The 22288-nt window shown below is 31.2% G+C and overlaps 3 protein-coding genes across 4 annotated transcripts; 1 reads left to right on the top strand and 2 right to left on the bottom strand.

Moving 5' to 3' along the window:
* Positions 1-8035: 8035 nt before the first annotated feature.
* Positions 8036-10514, top strand: CYP71B14 (cytochrome P450, family 71, subfamily B, polypeptide 14; the record flags this gene model as incomplete). Its single annotated transcript, NM_122427.2, has 3 exons — positions 8036-8100; positions 8914-9798; positions 9900-10514. Exons 2-3 carry the CDS (start codon positions 8923-8925, stop codon positions 10512-10514), a joined length of 1491 nt encoding a protein of 496 aa, NP_197900.1. The 5' UTR covers positions 8036-8100; positions 8914-8922.
* AT5G25170 (PPPDE putative thiol peptidase family protein) lies at positions 10049-12132 on the bottom strand (the record flags this gene model as incomplete). 2 transcript variants are annotated; one of them, NM_122426.5, is made up of 3 exons in its annotated part: positions 11746-12132; positions 11018-11305; positions 10049-10932 (listed from the first exon to the last, which is right to left on the bottom strand). In NM_122426.5, exons 1-3 carry the CDS (start codon positions 11885-11887, stop codon positions 10706-10708), a joined length of 657 nt encoding a protein of 218 aa, NP_568467.1. In that variant the 5' UTR covers positions 11888-12132. The 2 variants fall into 2 exon arrangements, with proteins under 2 accessions (NP_568467.1, NP_001330151.1); NM_001343911.1 differs by having other exon boundaries at positions 10706-10932; positions 11018-12125.
* A 4596-nt stretch (positions 12133-16728) lies between these two features.
* On the bottom strand, positions 16729-17956 carry ZFP3 (zinc finger protein 3). Its single transcript, NM_122425.3, has one exon. It carries the CDS (start codon positions 17618-17620, stop codon positions 16913-16915), a length of 708 nt encoding a protein of 235 aa, NP_197898.1. The 5' UTR covers positions 17621-17956; the 3' UTR covers positions 16729-16912.
* Between the last annotated feature and the right edge of the window lie 4332 nt (positions 17957-22288).

Raw genomic sequence — 22288 nt, 5'->3', positions numbered from 1 at the left:
ATTACTTCTTTGAACTTCTGTGACCCTTTTTTCCTTTAAGGATGGTTTTATATTGCCCCAATAAAAATTTCACTGCACTCACCAAATAAAGAATAAATGGGTAAAAAGTAGCGATTCAGATTCACATGAAAATGTATGTTTTCCATTCTTTTTATAGAATATTTATTTTCGTATTCAACTCGTGTTAGTAAACTGTAAATTTATTTTGTTCACCCGATCGAGTTTTACCAAAAGTAGTGCACACCTATATGTATGGTTTTTGTTCTTGAGCTTATTTCTAAAACATCTTTAGTTAATGTGAAGTTGTGCATTTGGTTTACTTAATATTTTATAGAGATTATGAGTTTGAACATGTTTAAGTTGATTATCTTCATTTTTTCAAAAAGAGTTGATTATCGATATTCCTGCTAAAGAACAGAAGAGCCGGTTGGGAACTTCGATAGTTGGATCCAATATTCAGTGTAATTTCAATAATCGGAGTATACAATTTTTTTAATTTGAATTCTTTTAGATAAAGAAATTTAAGGTTAAAATGATATATAGAATTTTTTCTAAGAAATAAGTGAATGAAAGCATTTTTAGTTAGTATGTAAAGAAAAACTATTAATTATGAGCTTCTGATTTAAGGTTCACGACTTCACTTCACGTATGGCTTCCCAAAATAAATAGACATAAAAATATTAGAGAAAGATCTCTCGAAACACTTCCTTCTATCATTCTCAAGCTAGCATGCAGATTCATAACATCCAACTTGTCGTAAAAAGAATGAAAATCTTTTGATAAGAATGATTAAACAACCAAATGAATCAAGACTTGAATCATAGAGAATTAACCTAATTTAAGTATGCTTATTGAATTGATTGAGATGCATGCAAGAGGATAATTCAAGGACAATTTCAAATTACAAATCGATATTTGAAACTACTCATTTTTTTATATATTTTTTTAAATCCTTTGTTATCTATGAACGTTGCTAAACTCCCGTCAAATAAGTTCACATTTGTCTTAACATCGGTTCTCATCGTTAAATATCTATTTTCATTTAGTTCTAGTTGAGCTATCGATTCCAGCCCTTGGGTGCATAAAATACCTTGTGATCCAGAAGAAGATAAAGGTGAAACTTTTTAGTTCTATTGAGGTTTATAAATTATAATATATAAAAAAAAAACTAAACGATTGTTTCTCTATGTCTGCATGTCCGTCAGGTATGCATGTCTAGAACACTAAACGCTTGCTTGTTCCTTTATAGATAATGCCTGTGAGTTCGGTTATTTCGGTTTAAACGGTTCATTGTCTCGATTTTTGAAAAATCTAATAGTAACTAACCGAATAGATAATCTGTTTGATTCGGTTTGGTTATCAGTTTATTTTGGTTAATGAAATTGTACCGAAGTGAACCTATTATTTGGTTTTAAGCAAAAAATTTGGTATAATTTAGGTTTACTTTTTAAAAAATCGGTTAATCGTTCTGTTCAGTTTACCGAACTAAAAACCGAACCTATTTTTAAATCTCTCCGAATTGAACCGACTCGACTACTGAACCAAGTTTGCACCAAAAACCGGTTCGGCTCGGATAAAAAATCCCAACACTAGATACTGGCATATATATCCAACGCTAGCCCAGCATACATAAGCTTTTATCAAATCAACTGGTATAAAGAAGGATGGTTTACTCACGCGACGCCTAGACACTCTTTTTGTGTGTGGCTAGCGGTACTAAATCGACTCTTCACAAGGGATCGTATGAGAATGTGGAATGTGGGAGCAACGCTTGTTCAACCTTGAGTTCTCAATCTATACGGGAGAAGTAAAAGATTTTCTCATAGTAATATACATTCAGGATCTCAAGAGTTTAAGTTTACGAGAGATGGAGAAAACTTTGTGAGCCTCCATGGCCAGTGTACCCTTGTAATTAATTCCATTGGAATGCATATTAGAGTACAGGAATTTCGAATAAGAAAATCTGATTTTGTAGGAGCTTCCATGGCGAGGGTACCCTTGTAGAAGATATTTTTAATTGGGATGATGGAGGCTTTCGGAAGGTCATGACAATAAACGTAGGTGAAGACCGTAAAGTAATTACTTACGTTCAGTTTGAGTATACTAGAGGTGGAGAAGGGATAATCCACTCCCGCGGAACTCGACCGCGACATGAGATCAACAGAAAAAGGTTACATTCCATTAATTTAATTCGGATACGTGTTTTCTTTGCAATACTGAGACAAAAACTCGAGATCATTTTTTCTTCACTTGCGTTTACTCCGAGGAAGTTTGGGTGGCACTAGCTAGCTAAGAATATTGTTCAAACAAGATACTCGACAGATTGGCAAACAAACCTAGACTAGGTTACCTAGCACATATCTCGTGCCATCAAAACCAATGGATAGAGGGGTTCTGGAAAGATATGTGTTTTTTGACCAAAATAAATAAATATTTACACAGACAACTCTAACCAATTTTTCTATGAGTACACGCGTTTTGCCAAAAAAAAAAAAAGTTTTACCAACTATTACCAAATTTTCTATGAAAAATTTAATATAAGTAATTTTCTACCAAATTCTTACAAAGTTGTTATAAATTATTTATTTCGTAAAAAACTAGAAGTAATGTTTCTACAAAATAATGCATCAAAAAGTCGTAGAAAAATTTATACGAAAATCTTGCAAAAATATATTATCGTAGAAAATTAGAAAAATAAATGGTAGGAAATTAGTAAAAAAACTTTTTTTCCAGTTTCTTACGTACAATTGTCATAAAAGTTTTAAAGGAATATCATAAAACAATTTCCTACCAATTTACTGGTAGGAAATTTGTAAGGCTTTTGTGAACATGTGGCAGACGACTGTCTAACAAATACTAGTTGGCTATGTTAGTAGGTAGAAGACCATTTTATATAGATAGATGTAATAGTATATATTTTCGTAGGAAATGGGTAAAAAATGTGTAGAAAATTGAAAACTTATTTTCCTATATAAACCTATTTCAGATTTATTAAAAATACAACAGAAAAACATCATCTAAAAAACAAAAAACACTATTCATTCCAAAACACCCAAAAATTATTCATTAAAAAAAAAAATTCATATAAAAACAAAATAAAAAATATTCTATATTTTCGAAGAAAAAAACATTTATCATTTTTGGGTATGGATGGACATGAGAAATTTGCATCTAAAACAAGTTGATGACGACAGAGTATGCGATAGACCTCCTCGAATCCACGACGCAAGAATCACGAGTCTTGCTTAAAAAGTGGGGGATATATTTTTATATATATATATATATATATATATATATATATATATATATGGAAGTTCAAGTCCATAGGTCCTACATCTCTCTGAGGCGAGACCCACACCAGGTTAAATTCGTCTCCTTTGGAGAAGAGATCCCTTCCAAGTGAGGGATATTTTGTCTTTGTTCCATATGTGATAACAATAAATTTATCTATAAAGTTTAATATTGTCACACCTATAAAGAGACAGAATTTTGCCGATTTACAAGGTTTGGTATTAGCACGAGAAAATGATACATACCACATGGGTAGTTTTAGTAGAAATGTCCCAACTAGGGTAAAAGAAACTACATTCACAAAAGAGGAGTTATGTACGGTTCAAATAGTTCATGATACATATATAAAATTATGCAATCTTTTATGGAAATTAGAAATAGAGGAGATGAATCAAATTTAGAAGCAAAATGTTTTTATGATATGTGAGATGCATCGAAGAGTTCTTTATATGAGGGCATTCTCCTTTATTCGCTGCAACAAGGATGATGAATATAAAGACGGATTACAATTTGTCTGAAGATTGTGTAGATGTTTGGGTCGATTTTGGGAAAGATAATGCTCGGCCAAGCCATTTACACAAGGATGATGTTTGGACCAAACATCTACAAAATCTTTAGAAAAATTCTAATACGTCCTTATATTCATCATCTTTGTTGCAACGAATAAAGGAGAATGTCCTTCCCGACAACTTTCATATAACAGATTGTTCGATACGTCTAACATATCATAAAATCTTTTTGCTTCTAAATTTAGTTCCTCTCCTCTATTTCTATCTTCTGGTAATGACTACATATTTTTCTATATGCATCGTAAATAACTTGAACTGTACCTACCGACTTTTATGCGAATGTAGATTTTTCTACCCTATCTAGGATATTTTCATTAGTACTACCCACGTTGTATGTATTGCTTTTCCCGTGATAATACATGACTTTGTAACTCTGCAAAATTACGCCTCTATACTAGTGTGACCACACTAAAGCCTTATCGATAAATTTATTATTATCACATATTGGACACAAATAAAAAATCCTACTAGTTTTATACAAGACTTTTGATTCATTGCGAGGGTTATGAATTCTGTGAGGCTGGTCGCATACACTGTAGATAGCAACGAGTTAGATGCAAATTCTTTCTTGTCCATCTATGCCCGAAAACAATGATTTTTTTCTTCGAGAACAAAGAATATTTCTTTTTAATGAATAATTTTTGTGTGTTTTAGATGATTACTTTTTTGTTGTTGTATTTTTAACAAATGTGAAATAGGTTTATATAAAATTGTTTTTCAATTTCCTATGAAAATAAATACTATTACACTGATATATCTAAAAAGTATTCTACCTAACATACTTGTTAGACGGTCCTTTGCGACATATTTATAAAAACCTTACAAATTTCTTATAATTCAATTGATAATAAATGTTCTTACGATCTTCTTTCGAAAATCTTATGAAAAACTTTTCGTAGGAAATTAGAAAAAAAAACTGTTCATGACTTTCTTTTCAATGTCTTACCAAATTTTATACAACGATATATTTTATATGATTTTTGTAAGAATGTTCCTATAATTGTTTCACGGCTTATTTGGTAGAAAAATTAATTTCAATTTCCTACAAAATAAATATTGGTTAGAAAATCACTCCTACCAAAAACTTTGTAGTCAAAATTGGTAAGATTTGCCTTTTTATCTTTGTAGTGATATATATATATATATACGTTGCTTCTTATACATTTAAACTTTTATGTTCCTAGTCCCAATGATAAATCTATATATAAGACTCAATGCTTTCTTATCCTCCATTAAATTATTTCAATAACTCCATTGCTTAGTGTTAGATATTTTTACTTACTTAACCTTTCTATCTCGTTTTGTTAATTAATTAATCTTCTTATTTCTTATTTATTATTGCATGGTATAAACATTCTTATAGTAGATGTTTTACGAATTGGTTTTCATATTTGTCTAACCAAAAATAAACAAATTTATGAAAATCAAAATTTCATCAGAAGACAACATATAGTAACTTTTCAAGCTGCATTTTTTTTTTATTTTTTTTTCGGGCAAAGCATTTTTTTCGTTCTTATTAGTAAAAGCCTTTACGCTGAAATTTATACGACATTGAAGCGAGCAAAATTATCCAAACTCAAAATATGCTTAAAAGTAAATTGAAAGACGAATTTTTTTAGTCGCAGAATTTAGTTTCAAATCTAAGATAAGAAGTATTGATTTAACATCTACATGAGAGTAGGAACATACCATCGAATCTGTTATCTCCACAGTTCTTATAATGCAGGAATCCTTGATAAGAAACTGAAAACTTTTATTGTACGTAAACTAGCTAGTTTTTTTTATTGATAGGTTAAAACAAAAAGAACGAAACTCAAAAGATCTATTAATATTGTGAGTCAGCTAGATATATATTAATTGCTTTCTACGTGAGTGTATACATATATAGGAAAACAAAATAAAAAAGAAGGAGGAAAGTGGTCAAAGGCAATAATGGAGAAGAGAATGATGGTGTTGATGAAATGTAGAATCTCATGTGAAGGTGTTGGTTTGAAAGACGACCAAACATGGACTTATATGGTGAAACTCTTTTTCACTAACATCCAATTACTCTTTGTTTTTCTGTTGATGTATTTTTATATGTTTATGGTATTCATTTCTAGCTCATGCTATGCTTGTCAAGTTGCCTTTGATCAAGTGTGTATTCTAAATAGTTTTTTTTTTCACATCAAAGAAAATCTTACACTTAACAATGTCTTAATGATTTAAATTAGTTTACTTAAGGATTTACTAATCGTGCTTGTGCGTGATGGGGGAGATATGAAAACTTTTTTTCACATTCTTTGCCAAAGAATCATTGGTTTATCTATTTCTAAAACTATTTTTTTTTTTCAGTTATAACCGTCACTCTTAAAAAAGATGATTCTTCACCACAGTCCATAGATATGTAAAATAAAAAAAAAATCTCGCGGAAATATATGTTTATTGTACTGAAAAACATATACATCTTTATCAAATATATTTGTAACGATACATTTTTCTGAAAAAATTTAGTGAAATGTTTTATATATTTTTTTCTTTATAATCTTGGTACATATATGTTCAGACTCTGCCACTATATAATAGTATATATCCTCATATACGTGAATTGTTTCCTCTCTCATAATTCGAATATATATTCATTCAAATACACTGCATGTTTGCGTTAAATACCTCAAGTGCATTACTTATCTATCTATTTCGATAAAAACAAATATGCAATGGGGCCAATTTTACGTTCAAATATTAAATGGGAATATGAGAAGTTTTTCTGTCGTCTACCATAAATCCGTAAACTCGAATGTTTGTCTTGATGCATTATTGTAAGATATATACCATGATACATAAATGTAAGAGTGGGCACCAATCTGAATTAGACTCATTTGGCGATCTAAGGTTCCTTTTTTGTCGCCAAGTTTTAAAGTTTTTAATTTCTAAGGTTCTAAAATAAGTTACAAGATAATGTAATTTAAATGACGAAGCAATTACTATTGCAGATAGTTCCAGTGTTATTATTAACCAGGTTCTATTTCATGCTATGCAAGTGCGATTTTTTTTTTGTTTATTTAACATTGTAAATTTTGATTAAGAAAAATGTTAGCTAGAAACACGCGCTGTGGAGAGCAGAAAAATGTTTGCATAATTTTTGGTTCGCTCGCTAGTTTACATAATAATGATTAAGGATAGACTAATAGTTGGCAAGTGTTTTAGTATTTACAAGTTTCGTCATTATGTGGATTATTAATTAGAGCCTAAGTTTTTCAGGCCAAGTTTCGAGACTTTGGTGTGTTTGGCCATTTATCCAACGTTTTACCTAAATTTGATGATACGTTTAAAAATAAAATTTTAAAGCTGCATCCACTAATACAATTGCCCCAACTATACATACATACTTTCAGTTTTTGGACTAAAGCCCAATAGCTAATAGGCCGAAATCAAAACCAAACACATGCTAAAAATATTTTGTACGTAACGCATTATGTCTAATTGTATGTCAACTAAAATTTAATCTAAAATTATTCGAGTAATCAAATGTGTACCGGTTTAGTATTGGTTAATATTGGTTTAGTCATTGTATATAAGACAAGAGCCTCTCATGCAATAAGATTGGATTAAGAAGAATAACACATATATATCCACCGCTTCTTCTTCGTTTATCACTTCCAACAACGAGACTGTATCTGTAAAACGCATATATGAGCCGTTGTAGATAATGGTATTGATTACGTAATAACTCTTGTTCTTTTTTCTTTTTTTCTGCTGAAGCAAAATCCACACCAAGTTAAATTCCTTTTCTTCGGAAAAAAATCTTTTTCAAGGGAGTTGAATCCATCACTTCCACTTAGGAGATTTATCATAGGAACAACACCACATTTTTTCTTGTGTTTCTCTTTATTAGTTCTTCTTAGGCATGTACACAGTTTTGGTAAATATTTGGACATGATTAATCGTAAAGCTGTGTGGGTTCAATGTATCTGGTCTGAAACTATGATATTTCAACTATTTCGTAGCATTGCATTAACCTTAAAAAAAGTCGTACAAGATTTGTTTGGACATATGTTTCAATAGATATATTTGACTTCATTACAAATGAACTTATCTTCAAAGCATTCCACGCAGCTACATACTTGGACGCAGTCCACGCAGCCACATCTCCTACGTCTCTTCTTAAATTCTCACTTCCCAAAAAAAGTTATAATTCACTTCTACAAAATATAAAGTCTCTCCCACAGTGTAAACTCTTCCTCCACAAATTTTAAAGGTAATTTTGTGGATCTCTCGCTCTCTAGATATTTCTGATCATATTCTCTTATAAATATATTTAATTATTAGTAAATGTTTTCTCCAGTCATTCAATTCAGGAATGTATTCTTGTCTTGGCTTACAGAGTGATGGCTCTTCTTTGTTTTAGATTTGTCATTTTCTTAATTAATTGATTGAATGAATACTCTAAAATCTTAGTATTATGTGGAATGAATACACTAATCTTTCAATAATGGAAGGTTCATTGTTTGTTTTAGTGAAACTTTTACCTCTGAGATTATTAGATATTTTTTTGAATATTTTTTGTTTTGTTTTCAAGACATGTTTAAATAGTAAACAATATTTGGATTAAATAAGTAGATACAAAATGTGATAATTAGGAAAATTCAAAAATTTAGAAATATAGAGTAAGTTGATTTTCTCAATTAAGTTTACCATCATAAATTGTCAACGAAAAACAATAATTACCGTTCCTAAAAAATTGATCATCGTGAAATCTAAATCCTCCATCAATAAACATATTGTTTTATTAAAACACTAAAAGTCTACTAATTTTGGTAAATAAATCAACCAAATTAACATATAAGAGCATTTCCCTCAAGGTTTTTTAGGTGCGTTTGTACAATATAAGTAGACAATTCAAAAATAGTGAACACCATAAACAAGCCAACAAACAAAGTATAAATTTCGGAAGACTATATAAGCAGATAGTTCAAATAAGTCTGAATGCTTTTAAAACTATCCCCATTACTTTGAGCCAGTCAAAGCCTAATTAACTTTATATACTCTCTTCTTTTTATTTTTACCATAGGAAGACAAAATGATTTGGTGGTTTATCGTTGGTGCATCCTTTTTCTTTGCATTTATACTCATTGCAAAGGACACGAGAACAACAAAAAAGAATCTACCTCCAGGACCACCAAGACTTCCTATAATTGGAAACTTGCACCAATTGGGATCAAAACCTCAGCGTTCACTATTCAAATTATCTGAAAAGTATGGATCTCTAATGTCTCTAAAGTTTGGAAATGTGTCTGCTGTTGTGGCATCAACTCCAGAGACGGTGAAGGATGTCTTAAAAACATTCGACGCAGAGTGTTGTTCCCGACCTTATATGACTTATCCCGCAAGAGTTACATACAATTTTAACGATCTCGCATTTTCGCCCTATAGCAAATATTGGAGGGAAGTACGAAAGATGACGGTCATTGAGCTATACACCGCGAAAAGGGTCAAATCGTTTCAAAATGTAAGACAAGAAGAAGTTGCCTCATTCGTTGATTTCATCAAACAACATGCTTCATTGGAGAAAACAGTTAATATGAAACAGAAGTTAGTGAAACTCTCTGGGAGTGTGATTTGTAAAGTTGGATTTGGCATAAGTCTTGAATGGAGCAAACTTGCGAATACTTATGAGGAAGTCATTCAAGGAACCATGGAGGTGGTGGGGCGTTTCGCAGCAGCGGATTACTTCCCGATTATTGGTAGAATCATCGATAGGATCACGGGGTTACATAGCAAATGTGAGAAGGTTTTTAAGGAAATGGATTCGTTTTTTGATCAATCTATAAAGCATCACCTAGAAGATACTAATATCAAAGACGATATCATTGGTTTGCTACTAAAGATGGAAAAGGGAGAGACAGGACTTGGAGAGTTTCAACTTACACGAAACCACACTAAAGGAATTCTTCTAGTAAGTAATGGGAACCTCTTACTTAGTTAATCCATATATAATTTTATTCTTTACGTGTTGCATAGTGATTAACTTTTGTGAATCCATATATTATTTTGCAGAACGTTCTTATCGCTGGAGTGGACACTTCTGGCCACACTGTGACATGGGTGATGACACATTTGATTAAAAACCCAAGAGTTATGAAGAAAGCGCAAGCCGAGGTAAGAGAAGTGATCAAAAACAAAGATGATATCACAGAAGAAGATATAGAACGACTCGAATATTTGAAAATGGTGATTAAAGAAACATTAAGGATCAACCCACTTGTGCCACTTCTGATTCCAAGAGAGGCTTCAAAATATATAAAGATTGGAGGTTACGACATTCCAAAGAAAACATGGATTTATGTCAACATATGGGCTGTTCAAAGGAATCCAAATGTTTGGAAAGATCCAGAAGTTTTCATCCCAGAGAGGTTTATGCATAGCGAGATTGACTATAAAGGTGTAGACTTTGAGTTGCTGCCGTTTGGTAGCGGAAGGAGAATGTGCCCTGGTATGGGATTAGGTATGGCATTGGTACACTTGACTCTTATCAATCTTCTTTACCGTTTCGACTGGAAGCTTCCGGAAGGAATGAACATAGAAGATGTTGATCTTGAAGAATCATATGGACTTGTTTGTCCCAAGAAAGTTCCACTTCAACTTATCCCAGTCCTTACCCAATGGACTTGACTTCACTTTCACTTTTTTTTTTCTTTTTGAACTTCACTTCACTTGATAATTTCATAGTTCAAAATATGTAATGTGAAAATCTTATACCATTACTATCAAGAAAATGTTTGTTCAATCCATATCTTGTAGCTTAAACATTACTACCGAATCAAATTGCGAAACAAAAAGGTATAATTTTACTAGGACTAGAGCTAAACACTCACAGTTGGTGATGGAGGAAGACATTGTCTTCTCCTTTCTCCTCTTCTGCTTCGGTTTAAAGAACCCGACGAAGAAAGCGAAGGACCAGGTGGAAACCTACTTGATCTACTCCGAAGTTTCTTCTTCTCTACTTCCGGAATCTTCTCTTCCTTTGATCTCACCTGCCTCACCTTAGTCTCATTCAACTCCGCCGGCAGAACACAGTTGCAAAACAAACCTAAACCCAAAAAAACAAACCTAAACCTAATGAGCTTTTACTAAAACAGAGTAAAAATCAAATGTTCTGTTCTCTAACTTCTTACCAAAGCGAGCAAGACGGTTAACCCAACTAGGGATCGATCTTCGAGTCAGTTGCACACAAACATCATTGCAAAAGTGATTGCAATTCTTAGTAATCAAATGATAACTGTTTCCACTATATTCTTCCGCAAGTTTCTCCATAAAGACACGAACGTTTTCAGGATCTAAATCAGTTCTTCCAATCAATATAGACTTCCTAAATGTGAAACCCGGACATTGCTTCGGTTCCACCTCGAATATCCCGGTAGTCGAATGATCGTGAGCTCCAAAACCATATTCAACTCCATGAACTAAAACCATAACATTGTATTAGGAAGCAAACATTAAGACAACAACTTAGATCTCAATATATAAACATACTTTCATTTTTGGACAGACATATCTAATAATAAGATATTATACAACTCACTTTAATAGTCACATAAAACCAAGTTCTGATTATTATTACTCAATAGAAAATCAGAAGAGTTGATCCAAAAATGGGTCAAAAAAAGTTTCCAGTTTTGGAATCTATTGAAAAATGAAACCAGTCTATTTCAATTTCTACAAACAAACAAAACAAAACCAACAAACATCAAACTTAAAAAGTCTCTTACTTTAACTAAACAATCTAAAACAGAATCAAATCTCTTCCTCTCAAAGATGAGAAATTTTCAATCTACAATTCAAAAGTTTTAAGCTTTAACCAAAACCCACAAATAATTTCCAAGAAAAAGAGAGAAGGAGTTACCTTCAACACCAGAGTGATAGATCCCAAGTCCTAACCAGTAAGCGTAGCCATTGATGGGTGTGAGATCGTATACATTCAGATAAACCGGAACCGAACCGGGTTTCTTTTTCCGGCCAGTCACCACCACCATTCTACACAACATCTTTTCTTTAAGAGAAGAAAGAGAGGAGCTTGGAATCTTATTCTTCTGTCAATCTGAGAGAGAAGCTTCTGATGATGTTTCCTTCTTTCTTAAAAGCTACATTCTTTTTTTTTTTTTCTGCTTTCTGTCATTCTTCTCTCATTTTGTTTAGGGTATAAATTGTTGTTTAGTCCTTATAATTTATTATTTTCACGTTTTGGCCCTATATTATTAATTGAAGCTTTTGACGTCAATCGACGCCAACGAGGACTTGTGAGTTCTGAAGTGTGTACTTTGTCTTTTTCTAGGAATCAATTTTGACACCTTAATAGTTTGTAGCAAAGTGCATAATTGAACATTCCAACAACAACAAAAATGAACATAATATTTTTAACAGCGAGAGAAATTTTAATTAATTATATACCGTGTTTTAAAATTAGTCGCCTAGATGATTAAAATTATATTGACGTTTTAATATTAGCCAAATCAATTTTAGCTTACATGTATATTACTCTAAGATATCCAGATAAACGGAATAGGTGCATAAGTAATAGTTTATTTTATTTTATTTTATTCTAATATAAAAAGTTAAAAATGTACAAATGATATACTAAGATAGAAATTTAACATGCTATTTTAAAAGTTATGATTAATCAATTATATATATAAAGCCTATGCTCTTTGATTAATTGGTTACAGACTAATTTTCATCAGAACGTTACCTAACAATTTTGTAAGTTTTAAAATTGATAATACAATGTCATATGTGTTAAGAATAGTGTTCTTATTTTTGTATTATTCTCTATATTTTCATCATAGTTATAATTCTTGTGAAGAAACATCTACAATAACTAGTATGGGAACAATTTGGATGTATAGTTATGTTAGATAAACCGGTTCAACGTGGATGTTGGTGGTAGACTTTGTAAAAATTGAAGAAGATTAAGGTAAAATAGGTAAATTAAATTAAATAAATAGAAATCGACAAAGCCACGAGCCATGTCTCAGGAGTTGTGTCTTTGTGTACGTTCTAAGCAAAACGATGACTAGCTGTTAGGGCGTGAAGTTGGCAACATAATTACGTTTTTTTTAATCTTTGACCAAACAAACAACAAAAAGAAATTACGCTGACTTACTTGAAATTTATAGACTGATTCTCTGTTTTATGTGATTAATGTATATATATAGTACTTAGTTCAAACTTCATTTACTAATAGCAAAACATAATTCACGGATTCACAATTATCAAATATATTTATAATTGTTAGGTACGAACTTATCTTTCTATATGAGCTTGAGCTTACGATCTTTGTTCAGTATTTTTTTATCAAAAGTTATAAAGAAAAGGCATATAATTTCATGTAAAATAATTGACAAAATATTATCATTAACGGACTTGGCATAGGGGTTAACACACAAGATATTATAATGGACTCTTCACAAATGACTTCTTTTTTTCCCCAATAATAGTAACTCTTCACAAATGTTTTAGCCGTCTTTTAAAGATAGTTTAATATATTAGTGGAATGAACATTAGACTCAGAAAGCCTATTAAATTAGTACTTGATCATTCTTCTAAACATTTGTATCTGTTTTCTTTTTTTCCCACTGAATTCTAAAGATAAGCTATACCATATATTAGAAAGCTAATATAACATTAAATAAGATATTAGCTTCTTTATTTAGTCGATAGATTAATTTTGAAATTTTGAAAAGCTGGATTTTAATAGGTCAAAAAAAAAAAAAAACTATGTCTATTTAATGACTTAGACAATTCATTAGCCATGGCCATTTGTGGAACGACTTTGGAGACCAACAAGTTGTGTACGTAATAATTATATTCAAATTCTCGTGATGATAATATAAGTTACTCGCATTATATTCAAGTGATTACTTGTCAATTACCATGTTCATCCATTATCATTGTTTAAAAATAATTTTATTTGGTTATGAATATGATTGGTAATAGTCAGAGACTCATAAATGAAAGCAGGTCAAAGTGACGACGGCGTTATGGGCCGATCACTTTTATTATACATGCAACTTCCTTAGTCTTTTCGATAACGTTGTTCGGTGGACGGTGGACCTCATGGAAATGAAACTCATTTATGAATAACCAAATGAATTGGTAATCAGGATCCAAATGAATTGGAAAGATCCCGATATATATTGATATTAATTAGTAGAAATTGTGGTTCCTCTAAAGTAAGGCAGAGCACTTATCTTCCAAACAAGAAAGGGACAAGTAAATAACGTATGATTTGTTGGATAAGTTTGAGGAGAGTAATTTGAGGCGTAAGTTACTAAAGAAGAGAAAAGGAAATTGAACTTTATTATTTTTGGAGATATCTAGAATATATTATTGGAGTTATCTTATGATATTAAGAATTATCTAATCATTAGGGTAAGGTTAAAGCTTTGTTATATAAGGAGGTATCAATGTTGTGATACAACTTATGAGATTTGAGAGAGATTGAGACTTTAGGTTTTGAGAGAGTTTCTAAAGATAATAAAAGAGAGTTATTATTTTATACTTGTGTTCTTAATCTTTCTTGAATACTAAATGATTAACTATATTTTCTTCCAAATAGAGTCTCCAAAAACTCTCTTAGTCCATAATTTTTCCACCTTGCACAATGAAAGGGATCCATATATTGATATAGAGTAGGTCTTGGTCATCACACTTTTCTAGAGTACCAATTTTTTTTCTTCTTCAAACCTCTTTTCCTTTGATTATCCTGCTGAAAAGAACTTCAATGTTCACCAGAGTACCAATTTTTTTTTATAATATAATTTAACATTACATTAAAAAAAAATGTTTACCGGAGAAGTCTATCTTCAGTATCTCGCTCCTTTTCTAAGATCACATATAACATATTGAGTTGTGGACGACCTAATTCAAAACCGACATTCTCTTCGTTATTTCTTTGTTGTTTCTTCGACTATGTACATTGTTTTCATTATGATTCGAGCATTAGAGATTTTTGAAAAGATAATTTTATTTCTTTTTTAGCATATATATATGTAATTAATCGTGGTGTGGACATTGTGGGTGTTTAGCTGTTTACTTCCCAAAATCGGATGTTTTTGTCAAAGCTATTATTGAACCAACGAACATATAATGTCCTCCTCGACGACAGGCATCTTCGTACACACACAACTATACAAAGGACTAAAATTAACCGGCAACATATATAAATATTAGATGCAAAATATTATTAACTGATACCTTTTTTAACAATGAAATGAAATATACGAGTTCAATTAAATTCAAGTGGTGGTGATACAACAACAACACTAACATAAACAATTATTTACGCGTTTAAAGTTAGTCAAAACATGTAACATAACATCTTAATTTATAATGAGCAAAAAACTCTCTCCATTCAATATAATAAATCATCCGAAAAAATAATATCTTACTTTGATATGTAAATGAAGGGTCTATAACGGTCATATCCCACTAACAAAGAACGATTGAGCTGCGTTACGTGATTTTACCGGCAACTCCAAAAATCTGCAAATTCATACCTCCGAAAAATTAGAAATTTAGTAATTTAAGAATCCATTGGACCATCCTTCACTGGACCTTCAAAACTGTCGGAGAATGTCGTTTTCGGCTTAGTCATTTTCAGCTATGGGGCTTGTGGCCCAAGATTAGAGACGCTTTGCTCTATATATGTAACCAATAATAAAATCCTATTTCATATTTGGTGAGGCTTAACTTATATATATATAAGTCATGTCTTCAGGCAAGTGTAAGTAGGACATGTTTTGGGGCCAAACTGATGAAGATAAATTGAAGGGCTCATCAGGTTGGTTACATTATATATGCATGGTCTGCATGGTACCATGTGTGCTTGTCTAACTTTGTTTTTCTTTGATTTATTTATGGAACTGTGTCACTTTTGGTTCACTATCTGACACTTTTTCTTCTTGATGGATACAAACAAATATTTCTTTCCTCGAATAAATCATGGTTACTGATGAAAAAAAAAGAAAGATATGACAATCACAGACCCTTGTTTAATTCAAATATGTAAGATATGTTTAAGTTTAAACCGGTTTAGGGTTAATTCTAGAGCTAAACAAGCTCAATATCGTGGTTAAGCAGCTTGTTAAGGGAGAGTGTGTGTGTTCTCATTTTTGGGAGTACTTTATTAAAACAATTACCTTCTCTGTTTCAAGAGCCAAGATTGAGCTCGATAGATGATGATGATTTTTTTTTTTATTCAATTCTCTTGTAACTCTCAAAGATCATAGTGAGTGTTCATTTATAGTTTGCTTCGGTTTCTACTTACGATCTTGGCTTGTTCTTGATCTGATTGGTTTGTCGATTAGCTAGTCGAGAGAAGTTCTTGGTTATTTGGTGAATACTGTTTCGACCATTTGTCGAAAACACGCGTGAAGTGATGATAGCAACATCTATGACAAGTTTTGTCTTTTAATGTTTTCTTACATATGGAGCAATGTGATGCCCTTCTAATAATCTCTAACAAAGAGAACCCCATTGGATGCTTTATTAGTTTATTTAACGTTACATGTATTTTGGTATATACTACCAAAGAATTGTATTTGATATTGTGTTTAATTTTTCTTCTAGTACTCTTTTGCTTTTAGTGTCACAATCATCCTACACAGCAACTGTCTTCATAGTTTATTTCTATCTGTTTTGTTCTGTTTAAATGTCTTATTAGCAACTTTTAAACAAATAGAATGATTGTTCTAACTTTTAGGTAACCTAACTTTGAATTATAATATTAATTCCTTTTTCTTGTGACTCTGAAATCAAATCTTCCCACAGATCTCAATATTCACTTTTCTTCTCTTTTTTCCTTTACTCTATACTTTATACGGTTGTTGGATGTCTACTTGAAATCCATTAATGTATAGTTAATAGTTTACAAATCTCAGACTAAAGTAGATATGTGAAAAAGATGTACATTAGATTATCTTTACTAGAAAAAAATATACACAAAATAGTACTAACAATCACATGAAAAAACAGTAAAAAGACACTAAATTCAAGAATCAAGAAAAAGAATCTCAAAGCTTGAGGGACAAGTCAAGTTTCTGCTGCTCTTCATGATGACTTGTACTTAACAACAATCCTTTGTCTCCGTGCCATTGTTCAAGAGTCGGTGACCCTTCTAGAACCCGTCCTGTGTTGCTTGGGCTATCGATGTTATTGGACCGTGAATTTACTGAAGGAGCCATCATCATCATCTGATGATGATGATGATGAAAATTATCCATTGAGGGAAATTTACCTATGGCTGGTTGTTGATCAAATGGAAGTCTTGACCAGTTGATCTGACCATAGTGACCACCAAACCCGTTATAAGAACTTAGCTTGTGGCTTATCGAATGCGCTTGGATCCCTAAAGACCTATGGTTGTTGTACTGTCCGTGGAAAGGAAGTGGAGAGAAACCGTAAGGATGTCCAAAAGCTGAGGCTGACGCTGCCATACGTTGTCCTCTCTTCGCCAACGTTCTCTCTCTCTTGTGTGCGTTTTGGTGACCACCAAGTGCTTGTGAGCTATAGAAAGTTCTTTGACAATAGTTGCATGAGAAAAGCTTTTGTTCTGTGGATGTTGTAGATTCGTTAACGATACTCGTTGTGTCGTCTATGCAGTCGATGAGATTGAGTTCGTGACTAGAATTATGAACGTCTCTTTCTTCGTCTTCGATGCTCTGGTTTAGAGAATCTTGATATGGAAAAGCAGTGGATGAGGAAACTATTGAAGCGTCCATGAGAGCTAAAAAGGGATAGATTTTTTCAGGAGATGATTTTTTTCTTTCTCTTTCTCTGTCTCTTTCTATCAATAATAGCTATGAGAAGAGGTTTATATCAGTGAATGGGAGCAGAAGTAGATGGTATTAGAAAGGAATAGACAAAGGAAACAAAGACCCTACACTAGAACATTTTCTTAGGGTTTTGTAATAAGTGGACCAAAGTACTATGATGAGAGCGATAGGTAGGTTTGGTTTGCTGTCACACCCTTCTCACAAAACACTTTAAAGCTAGTTGATTGGAACTCCACCATCTAAATACCTCTATCTATATATATGACTCTTACCCTTTTTGGCTGCTTCCTCCTTCAATAGTCCAACAAATACATTAAGTGTGTAGAATTTAAATTTCGCTTTGATTCCGGTTCAGATTTATTTGGGTTTCTAGATTTTCAGTTTATGAATGACCAAATATCTAAGTAAACCAAATGAGTACTATACCATTGGTAATCCACAATCCATAATAATTTTTTTTTTGTAGTGCATGTTAAGGAATCCTTTAATATTTTAAGTATGAACATTTTCTAAAAGAAGTTAAGGGATCGAAAAGACAATGGAAAACGAAGCAGTTTCTCAAAATAGTAAGTACATCATGATGAAATGACAGAAGAGAAAGATGACAATAAAAATTGAAAAGGAAGAGTACTGTTCATGGACCATCCAAATTTGTTCAGGTCTGTTTATGTCTACTTTTGTATAACTCCACGAGGTAAGTGACCATTTCTGTCTCCTTTGGCTTCTCGTGTGGTCCTCTCCTTCATCTATTCTTTCTTTTGTCTTCTATTGAGTCAAACCAAAGCTCAAACTAATCACAAAGTAAAAGAACTGGTTATTCGAACTTTGTAATAATAGTTAAGTAAGTATTTCGGGTAAGAATATAGATCGATGATCTTGACAAAGCACCTGGTTAGAACAACTTGGAAACCACTCGTACGTTCATTATTATATTTATCGATTTTACTTTGTATCTTAGTGAGAAATTGTAGACCATGTATATGACTTAAAGAATATTTCGTCTTTATGATGGATCAACCTTTCTCTTGTTGTGTAATCTTAAAGGAAATGATATTTGAAACTTCCACACGCTCTTCTACTTTATCATCTAAAGAGTTTAGTGGATTTGTCAATATGAATTTTGGTTTCCCACTTAATTTCACATCATGACATACAACTAGGTTGCATGACAAAAGTCACTTTCTTCAACCAATTAATACTTTTCTTTTGGAAGCCACATCGGCAAGATCAAACCCACTTAAGCTTTTGATAACAATCTAAACCACATTTCCAAAGTTTTAGTTTAAATTTATTTAGCTAAATTTGAATTACTTTAGCTTGTAATGAAAGAGAAAAGATCTAATGGTTTAAAGTTATGTATATTTGTCGTATGCCAATTGTGACCTAGTTGATGGGTCCAACGTTACATATGGCCGACACAAAAATGGGAAAAAGCTAATTAAGAGTTTTCAGTTTCTAATTAATGGCTAATTATTTTCATAAGAAAACTAATTTTCCTTTAATAAATGTATATGTGAAGTTCTTTCTGAGTTATATGACATCTCCATTTAAGTATACCTTCGTTCTTTGTTTCATCAATCCTCAATACTCAATAGATTGATCATAAAATGTTAGATTAGTGAGTAATGTGAAATCGTGAATTGGGAAATTAAAGTGTATTATGGACTATGGTAGCTTAATGAGTATAACAATTTACCACGTTGTATTTATATGATATAGGTCACATAGTCATCAATCATAGTCAAAAGATACAGATGAGAACATTGGATCTTACTTTAAACAGATGGTGACATGTAGCTATTCATAATTTTCCCTGTATGTAGAGAGATTTGATTCGTCTTTCAAATCTCTTTGTTTGACAAAGCTTTTGTGTATTTTTTAATCTGTCAATGCTATCGGTAAGTAATTAAGTATCATATAGTAAAAGTATTAACCACTAACCGGGTTCATCTAAGTGTTTTTGGGCCTTATTATAATCTAATAGTTAACATGATTAGCTAAATTTATTCAATTCAATAAAAGTTTTCAAAGTGAACGAAAGTTACAAATCTGCAGTGATTATTTTCTAAAAGTGGAATAATTTTATTGGTAAAAAATTACTAAAAACTAATTAACCCAAAATTGACATATTATCAATTGCAGACATAACATTCATCCACTATGGGTTTACTTACCACGTGGAGTTATGCACACTAGTAACCTCTTTGGAATTTTATCCAAAAAAAAAAAAACTCATTGGAATTATTTGATGGCAGATTTATTTCGATGAGAAATGATTGATTGTTTTTAACTGTGGTGTAGCAGTGAATCTGTCATTTGAATTGATATATAGTTTACTTGTTGTTGGTTTCCCACATAAGGTTGTGTATTACATCATTACTAGATCATAACCCGTGCTGTATAGCACGGACATTAATATTGTGTATAAACTAAATTGTATACTTTATTTGAATTACATAAGAAATAGTATAATATAAAAGTGTTGTCATAATATTTTTCAATGTTTTTACTATTTGGATATAATGCTGCATTGGATTGAATTTGTTTAAAAATATTATTTTTATAATAAATACAACATATATAATTTTAAGTAAATGTGTAAAATTTGTATACAAGTTGTTCTAGTAAGAAACATGTTTCCTTTGTATTAAAAGATCTAATTTTTGGCCTAACTTAAAATTAGTTTTTGTATAATGTTTTGGTTATATTTGTGAACCTAATTGGGCCCTATATTAGATTATCTTTGATAGGGCTCACGAAAAAACAGACCCGATAACCAATCCATTATCCGAACCAAAAAACCGGGTTAGAGCGGGTTAGAATTTTAGGAAATTTCCTTATTAGGTAGAGTTTTAGTAAACCCGTGGATATCCGATTGGTCCAGAAATTACCCTTTATCCAAAGAGGGTATTCAAAAACCCAAACATTAATTTAATATCCAAAATATTAATTATATTTAATCGTAATATAATCTAATTATCTAAAATTATAATTATAAATCTAAATATGTCAATTAATTTTGGACCTAAATATCCAAAACAACTAAACTATTCAAAAATTATGTGTTATGTTTGTCAAAATTTAGTAAAATATATTCAAATATAATTAAATTTATTAAAACTTAACAAATCTAAAAGTTTTTTTTGTTTGGAGACCCACTATCTACATACAAAATACCCGTTTCAATTTTTTTGGGTATTTTTAGGGCCTGAAACTTTTTATCCAAACTGACGCAAACCCAAATGGACCCGACCCGAACCAGAACCAAATATTTAGAATTATTCTATTGGGTAGTAAATCATATACCCATTAATCCCAAACCCGAACGGGTTCTACCCGAACGGGTTCTACCCGAACTTGAATAGGTTACTCATATGCCCAGCCCCATTCTCTGATTTAATTATCTAAAAACTCCCAAAAAAACATATGTTTTGCTGTCTACGTTTTATTCGAAAAGTTTTACATCCTCTTCTGCCAAAATCATTTCATGGGACATCCTAAAACCCTTGGAAGAATGATTCCATGAATGAAGAAATCCTAATTTGAATATACCAAGAGGTCTTGAAAGGTTTTAAGTTTTTGATAGGTGTGTATGTGAGAAGGTACAAACATCGTGATGGTAATTTGCTTATTTATAATTTTAACTTGCAGTATACCGCATGTAAGCTTATATTTTAGTTAAACTAAAAACTTTTATTGTAAAGATGATTATAAATATACGATATTATTTTATTTGATTTTAAATGTATAATAAACTACGAGTTGTATATGTTTTGTTGATATTATTTATATTGTTTAGTGTTTAAAATTATACACTTGTATTTTGATTGTTAATTTTAGAGTTTCACCTGTAGTATACCATCTTGTATTAATATCGATCTAAACCCGTCAATTCTAGGATTTTCCAGCTTGTATTAAAAATTGAATCACATCATACACATAAAAAAATCTAATATGTTATTAATTATTGTAGTATATAAGATTATAAATTTTCAAAACAATATATATGAAATTGAATATAAATATTCATATTATGACCCAGTACTCAGTAGAAAGTTTTCTTAAATCTATTTTTGACCCGTTATAATATTGTTTCATGTATTGAATAGTTTATATTCGTTTTTAAAAATTTAAATTATGGCATATGCGAAAAAATTCTAATTATTTTTTTATAGCGATGATATTATTTTTCGCAAAAATAGAATCATATAAAGATGAGAAGTGAACTATAATAATTAATAAAAAAATTAATATGATAATTTAGATATCAAATCCAATTTGTTGATTTTAATTGGTTACTTTTTTGGAAATTAATAATGTATTTCGTTTTTAATTAAGTTTAATTAATTAAATTAGTATTTGACTTTTTAATTCTTAAAGAGATGAATTAATTTACTCTTTAAATTTTTTTTTCTAATTGCATATCTATATAATTACTTACAAAAGATAAGGTTACATTTAAAATATACTTTCCAAATAATATTGTATGATATAGTTCTGAGTCTGTCCAAGATTATTTTTATGCACACACTAGTATAAAAATATGGTAAAAATGGACTAGATATGCATCATGTTAACTTTATTTGTTTTCGAAAAAGTAATGAGAAAACTGAC

This window comes from Arabidopsis thaliana, chromosome 5, assembly GCF_000001735.4.
Source record: "Arabidopsis thaliana chromosome 5, partial sequence".
Taxonomy (NCBI): Eukaryota; Viridiplantae; Streptophyta; class Magnoliopsida; order Brassicales; family Brassicaceae; genus Arabidopsis; species Arabidopsis thaliana.
This window is presented reverse-complemented; position numbering and strand designations above follow the sequence as displayed.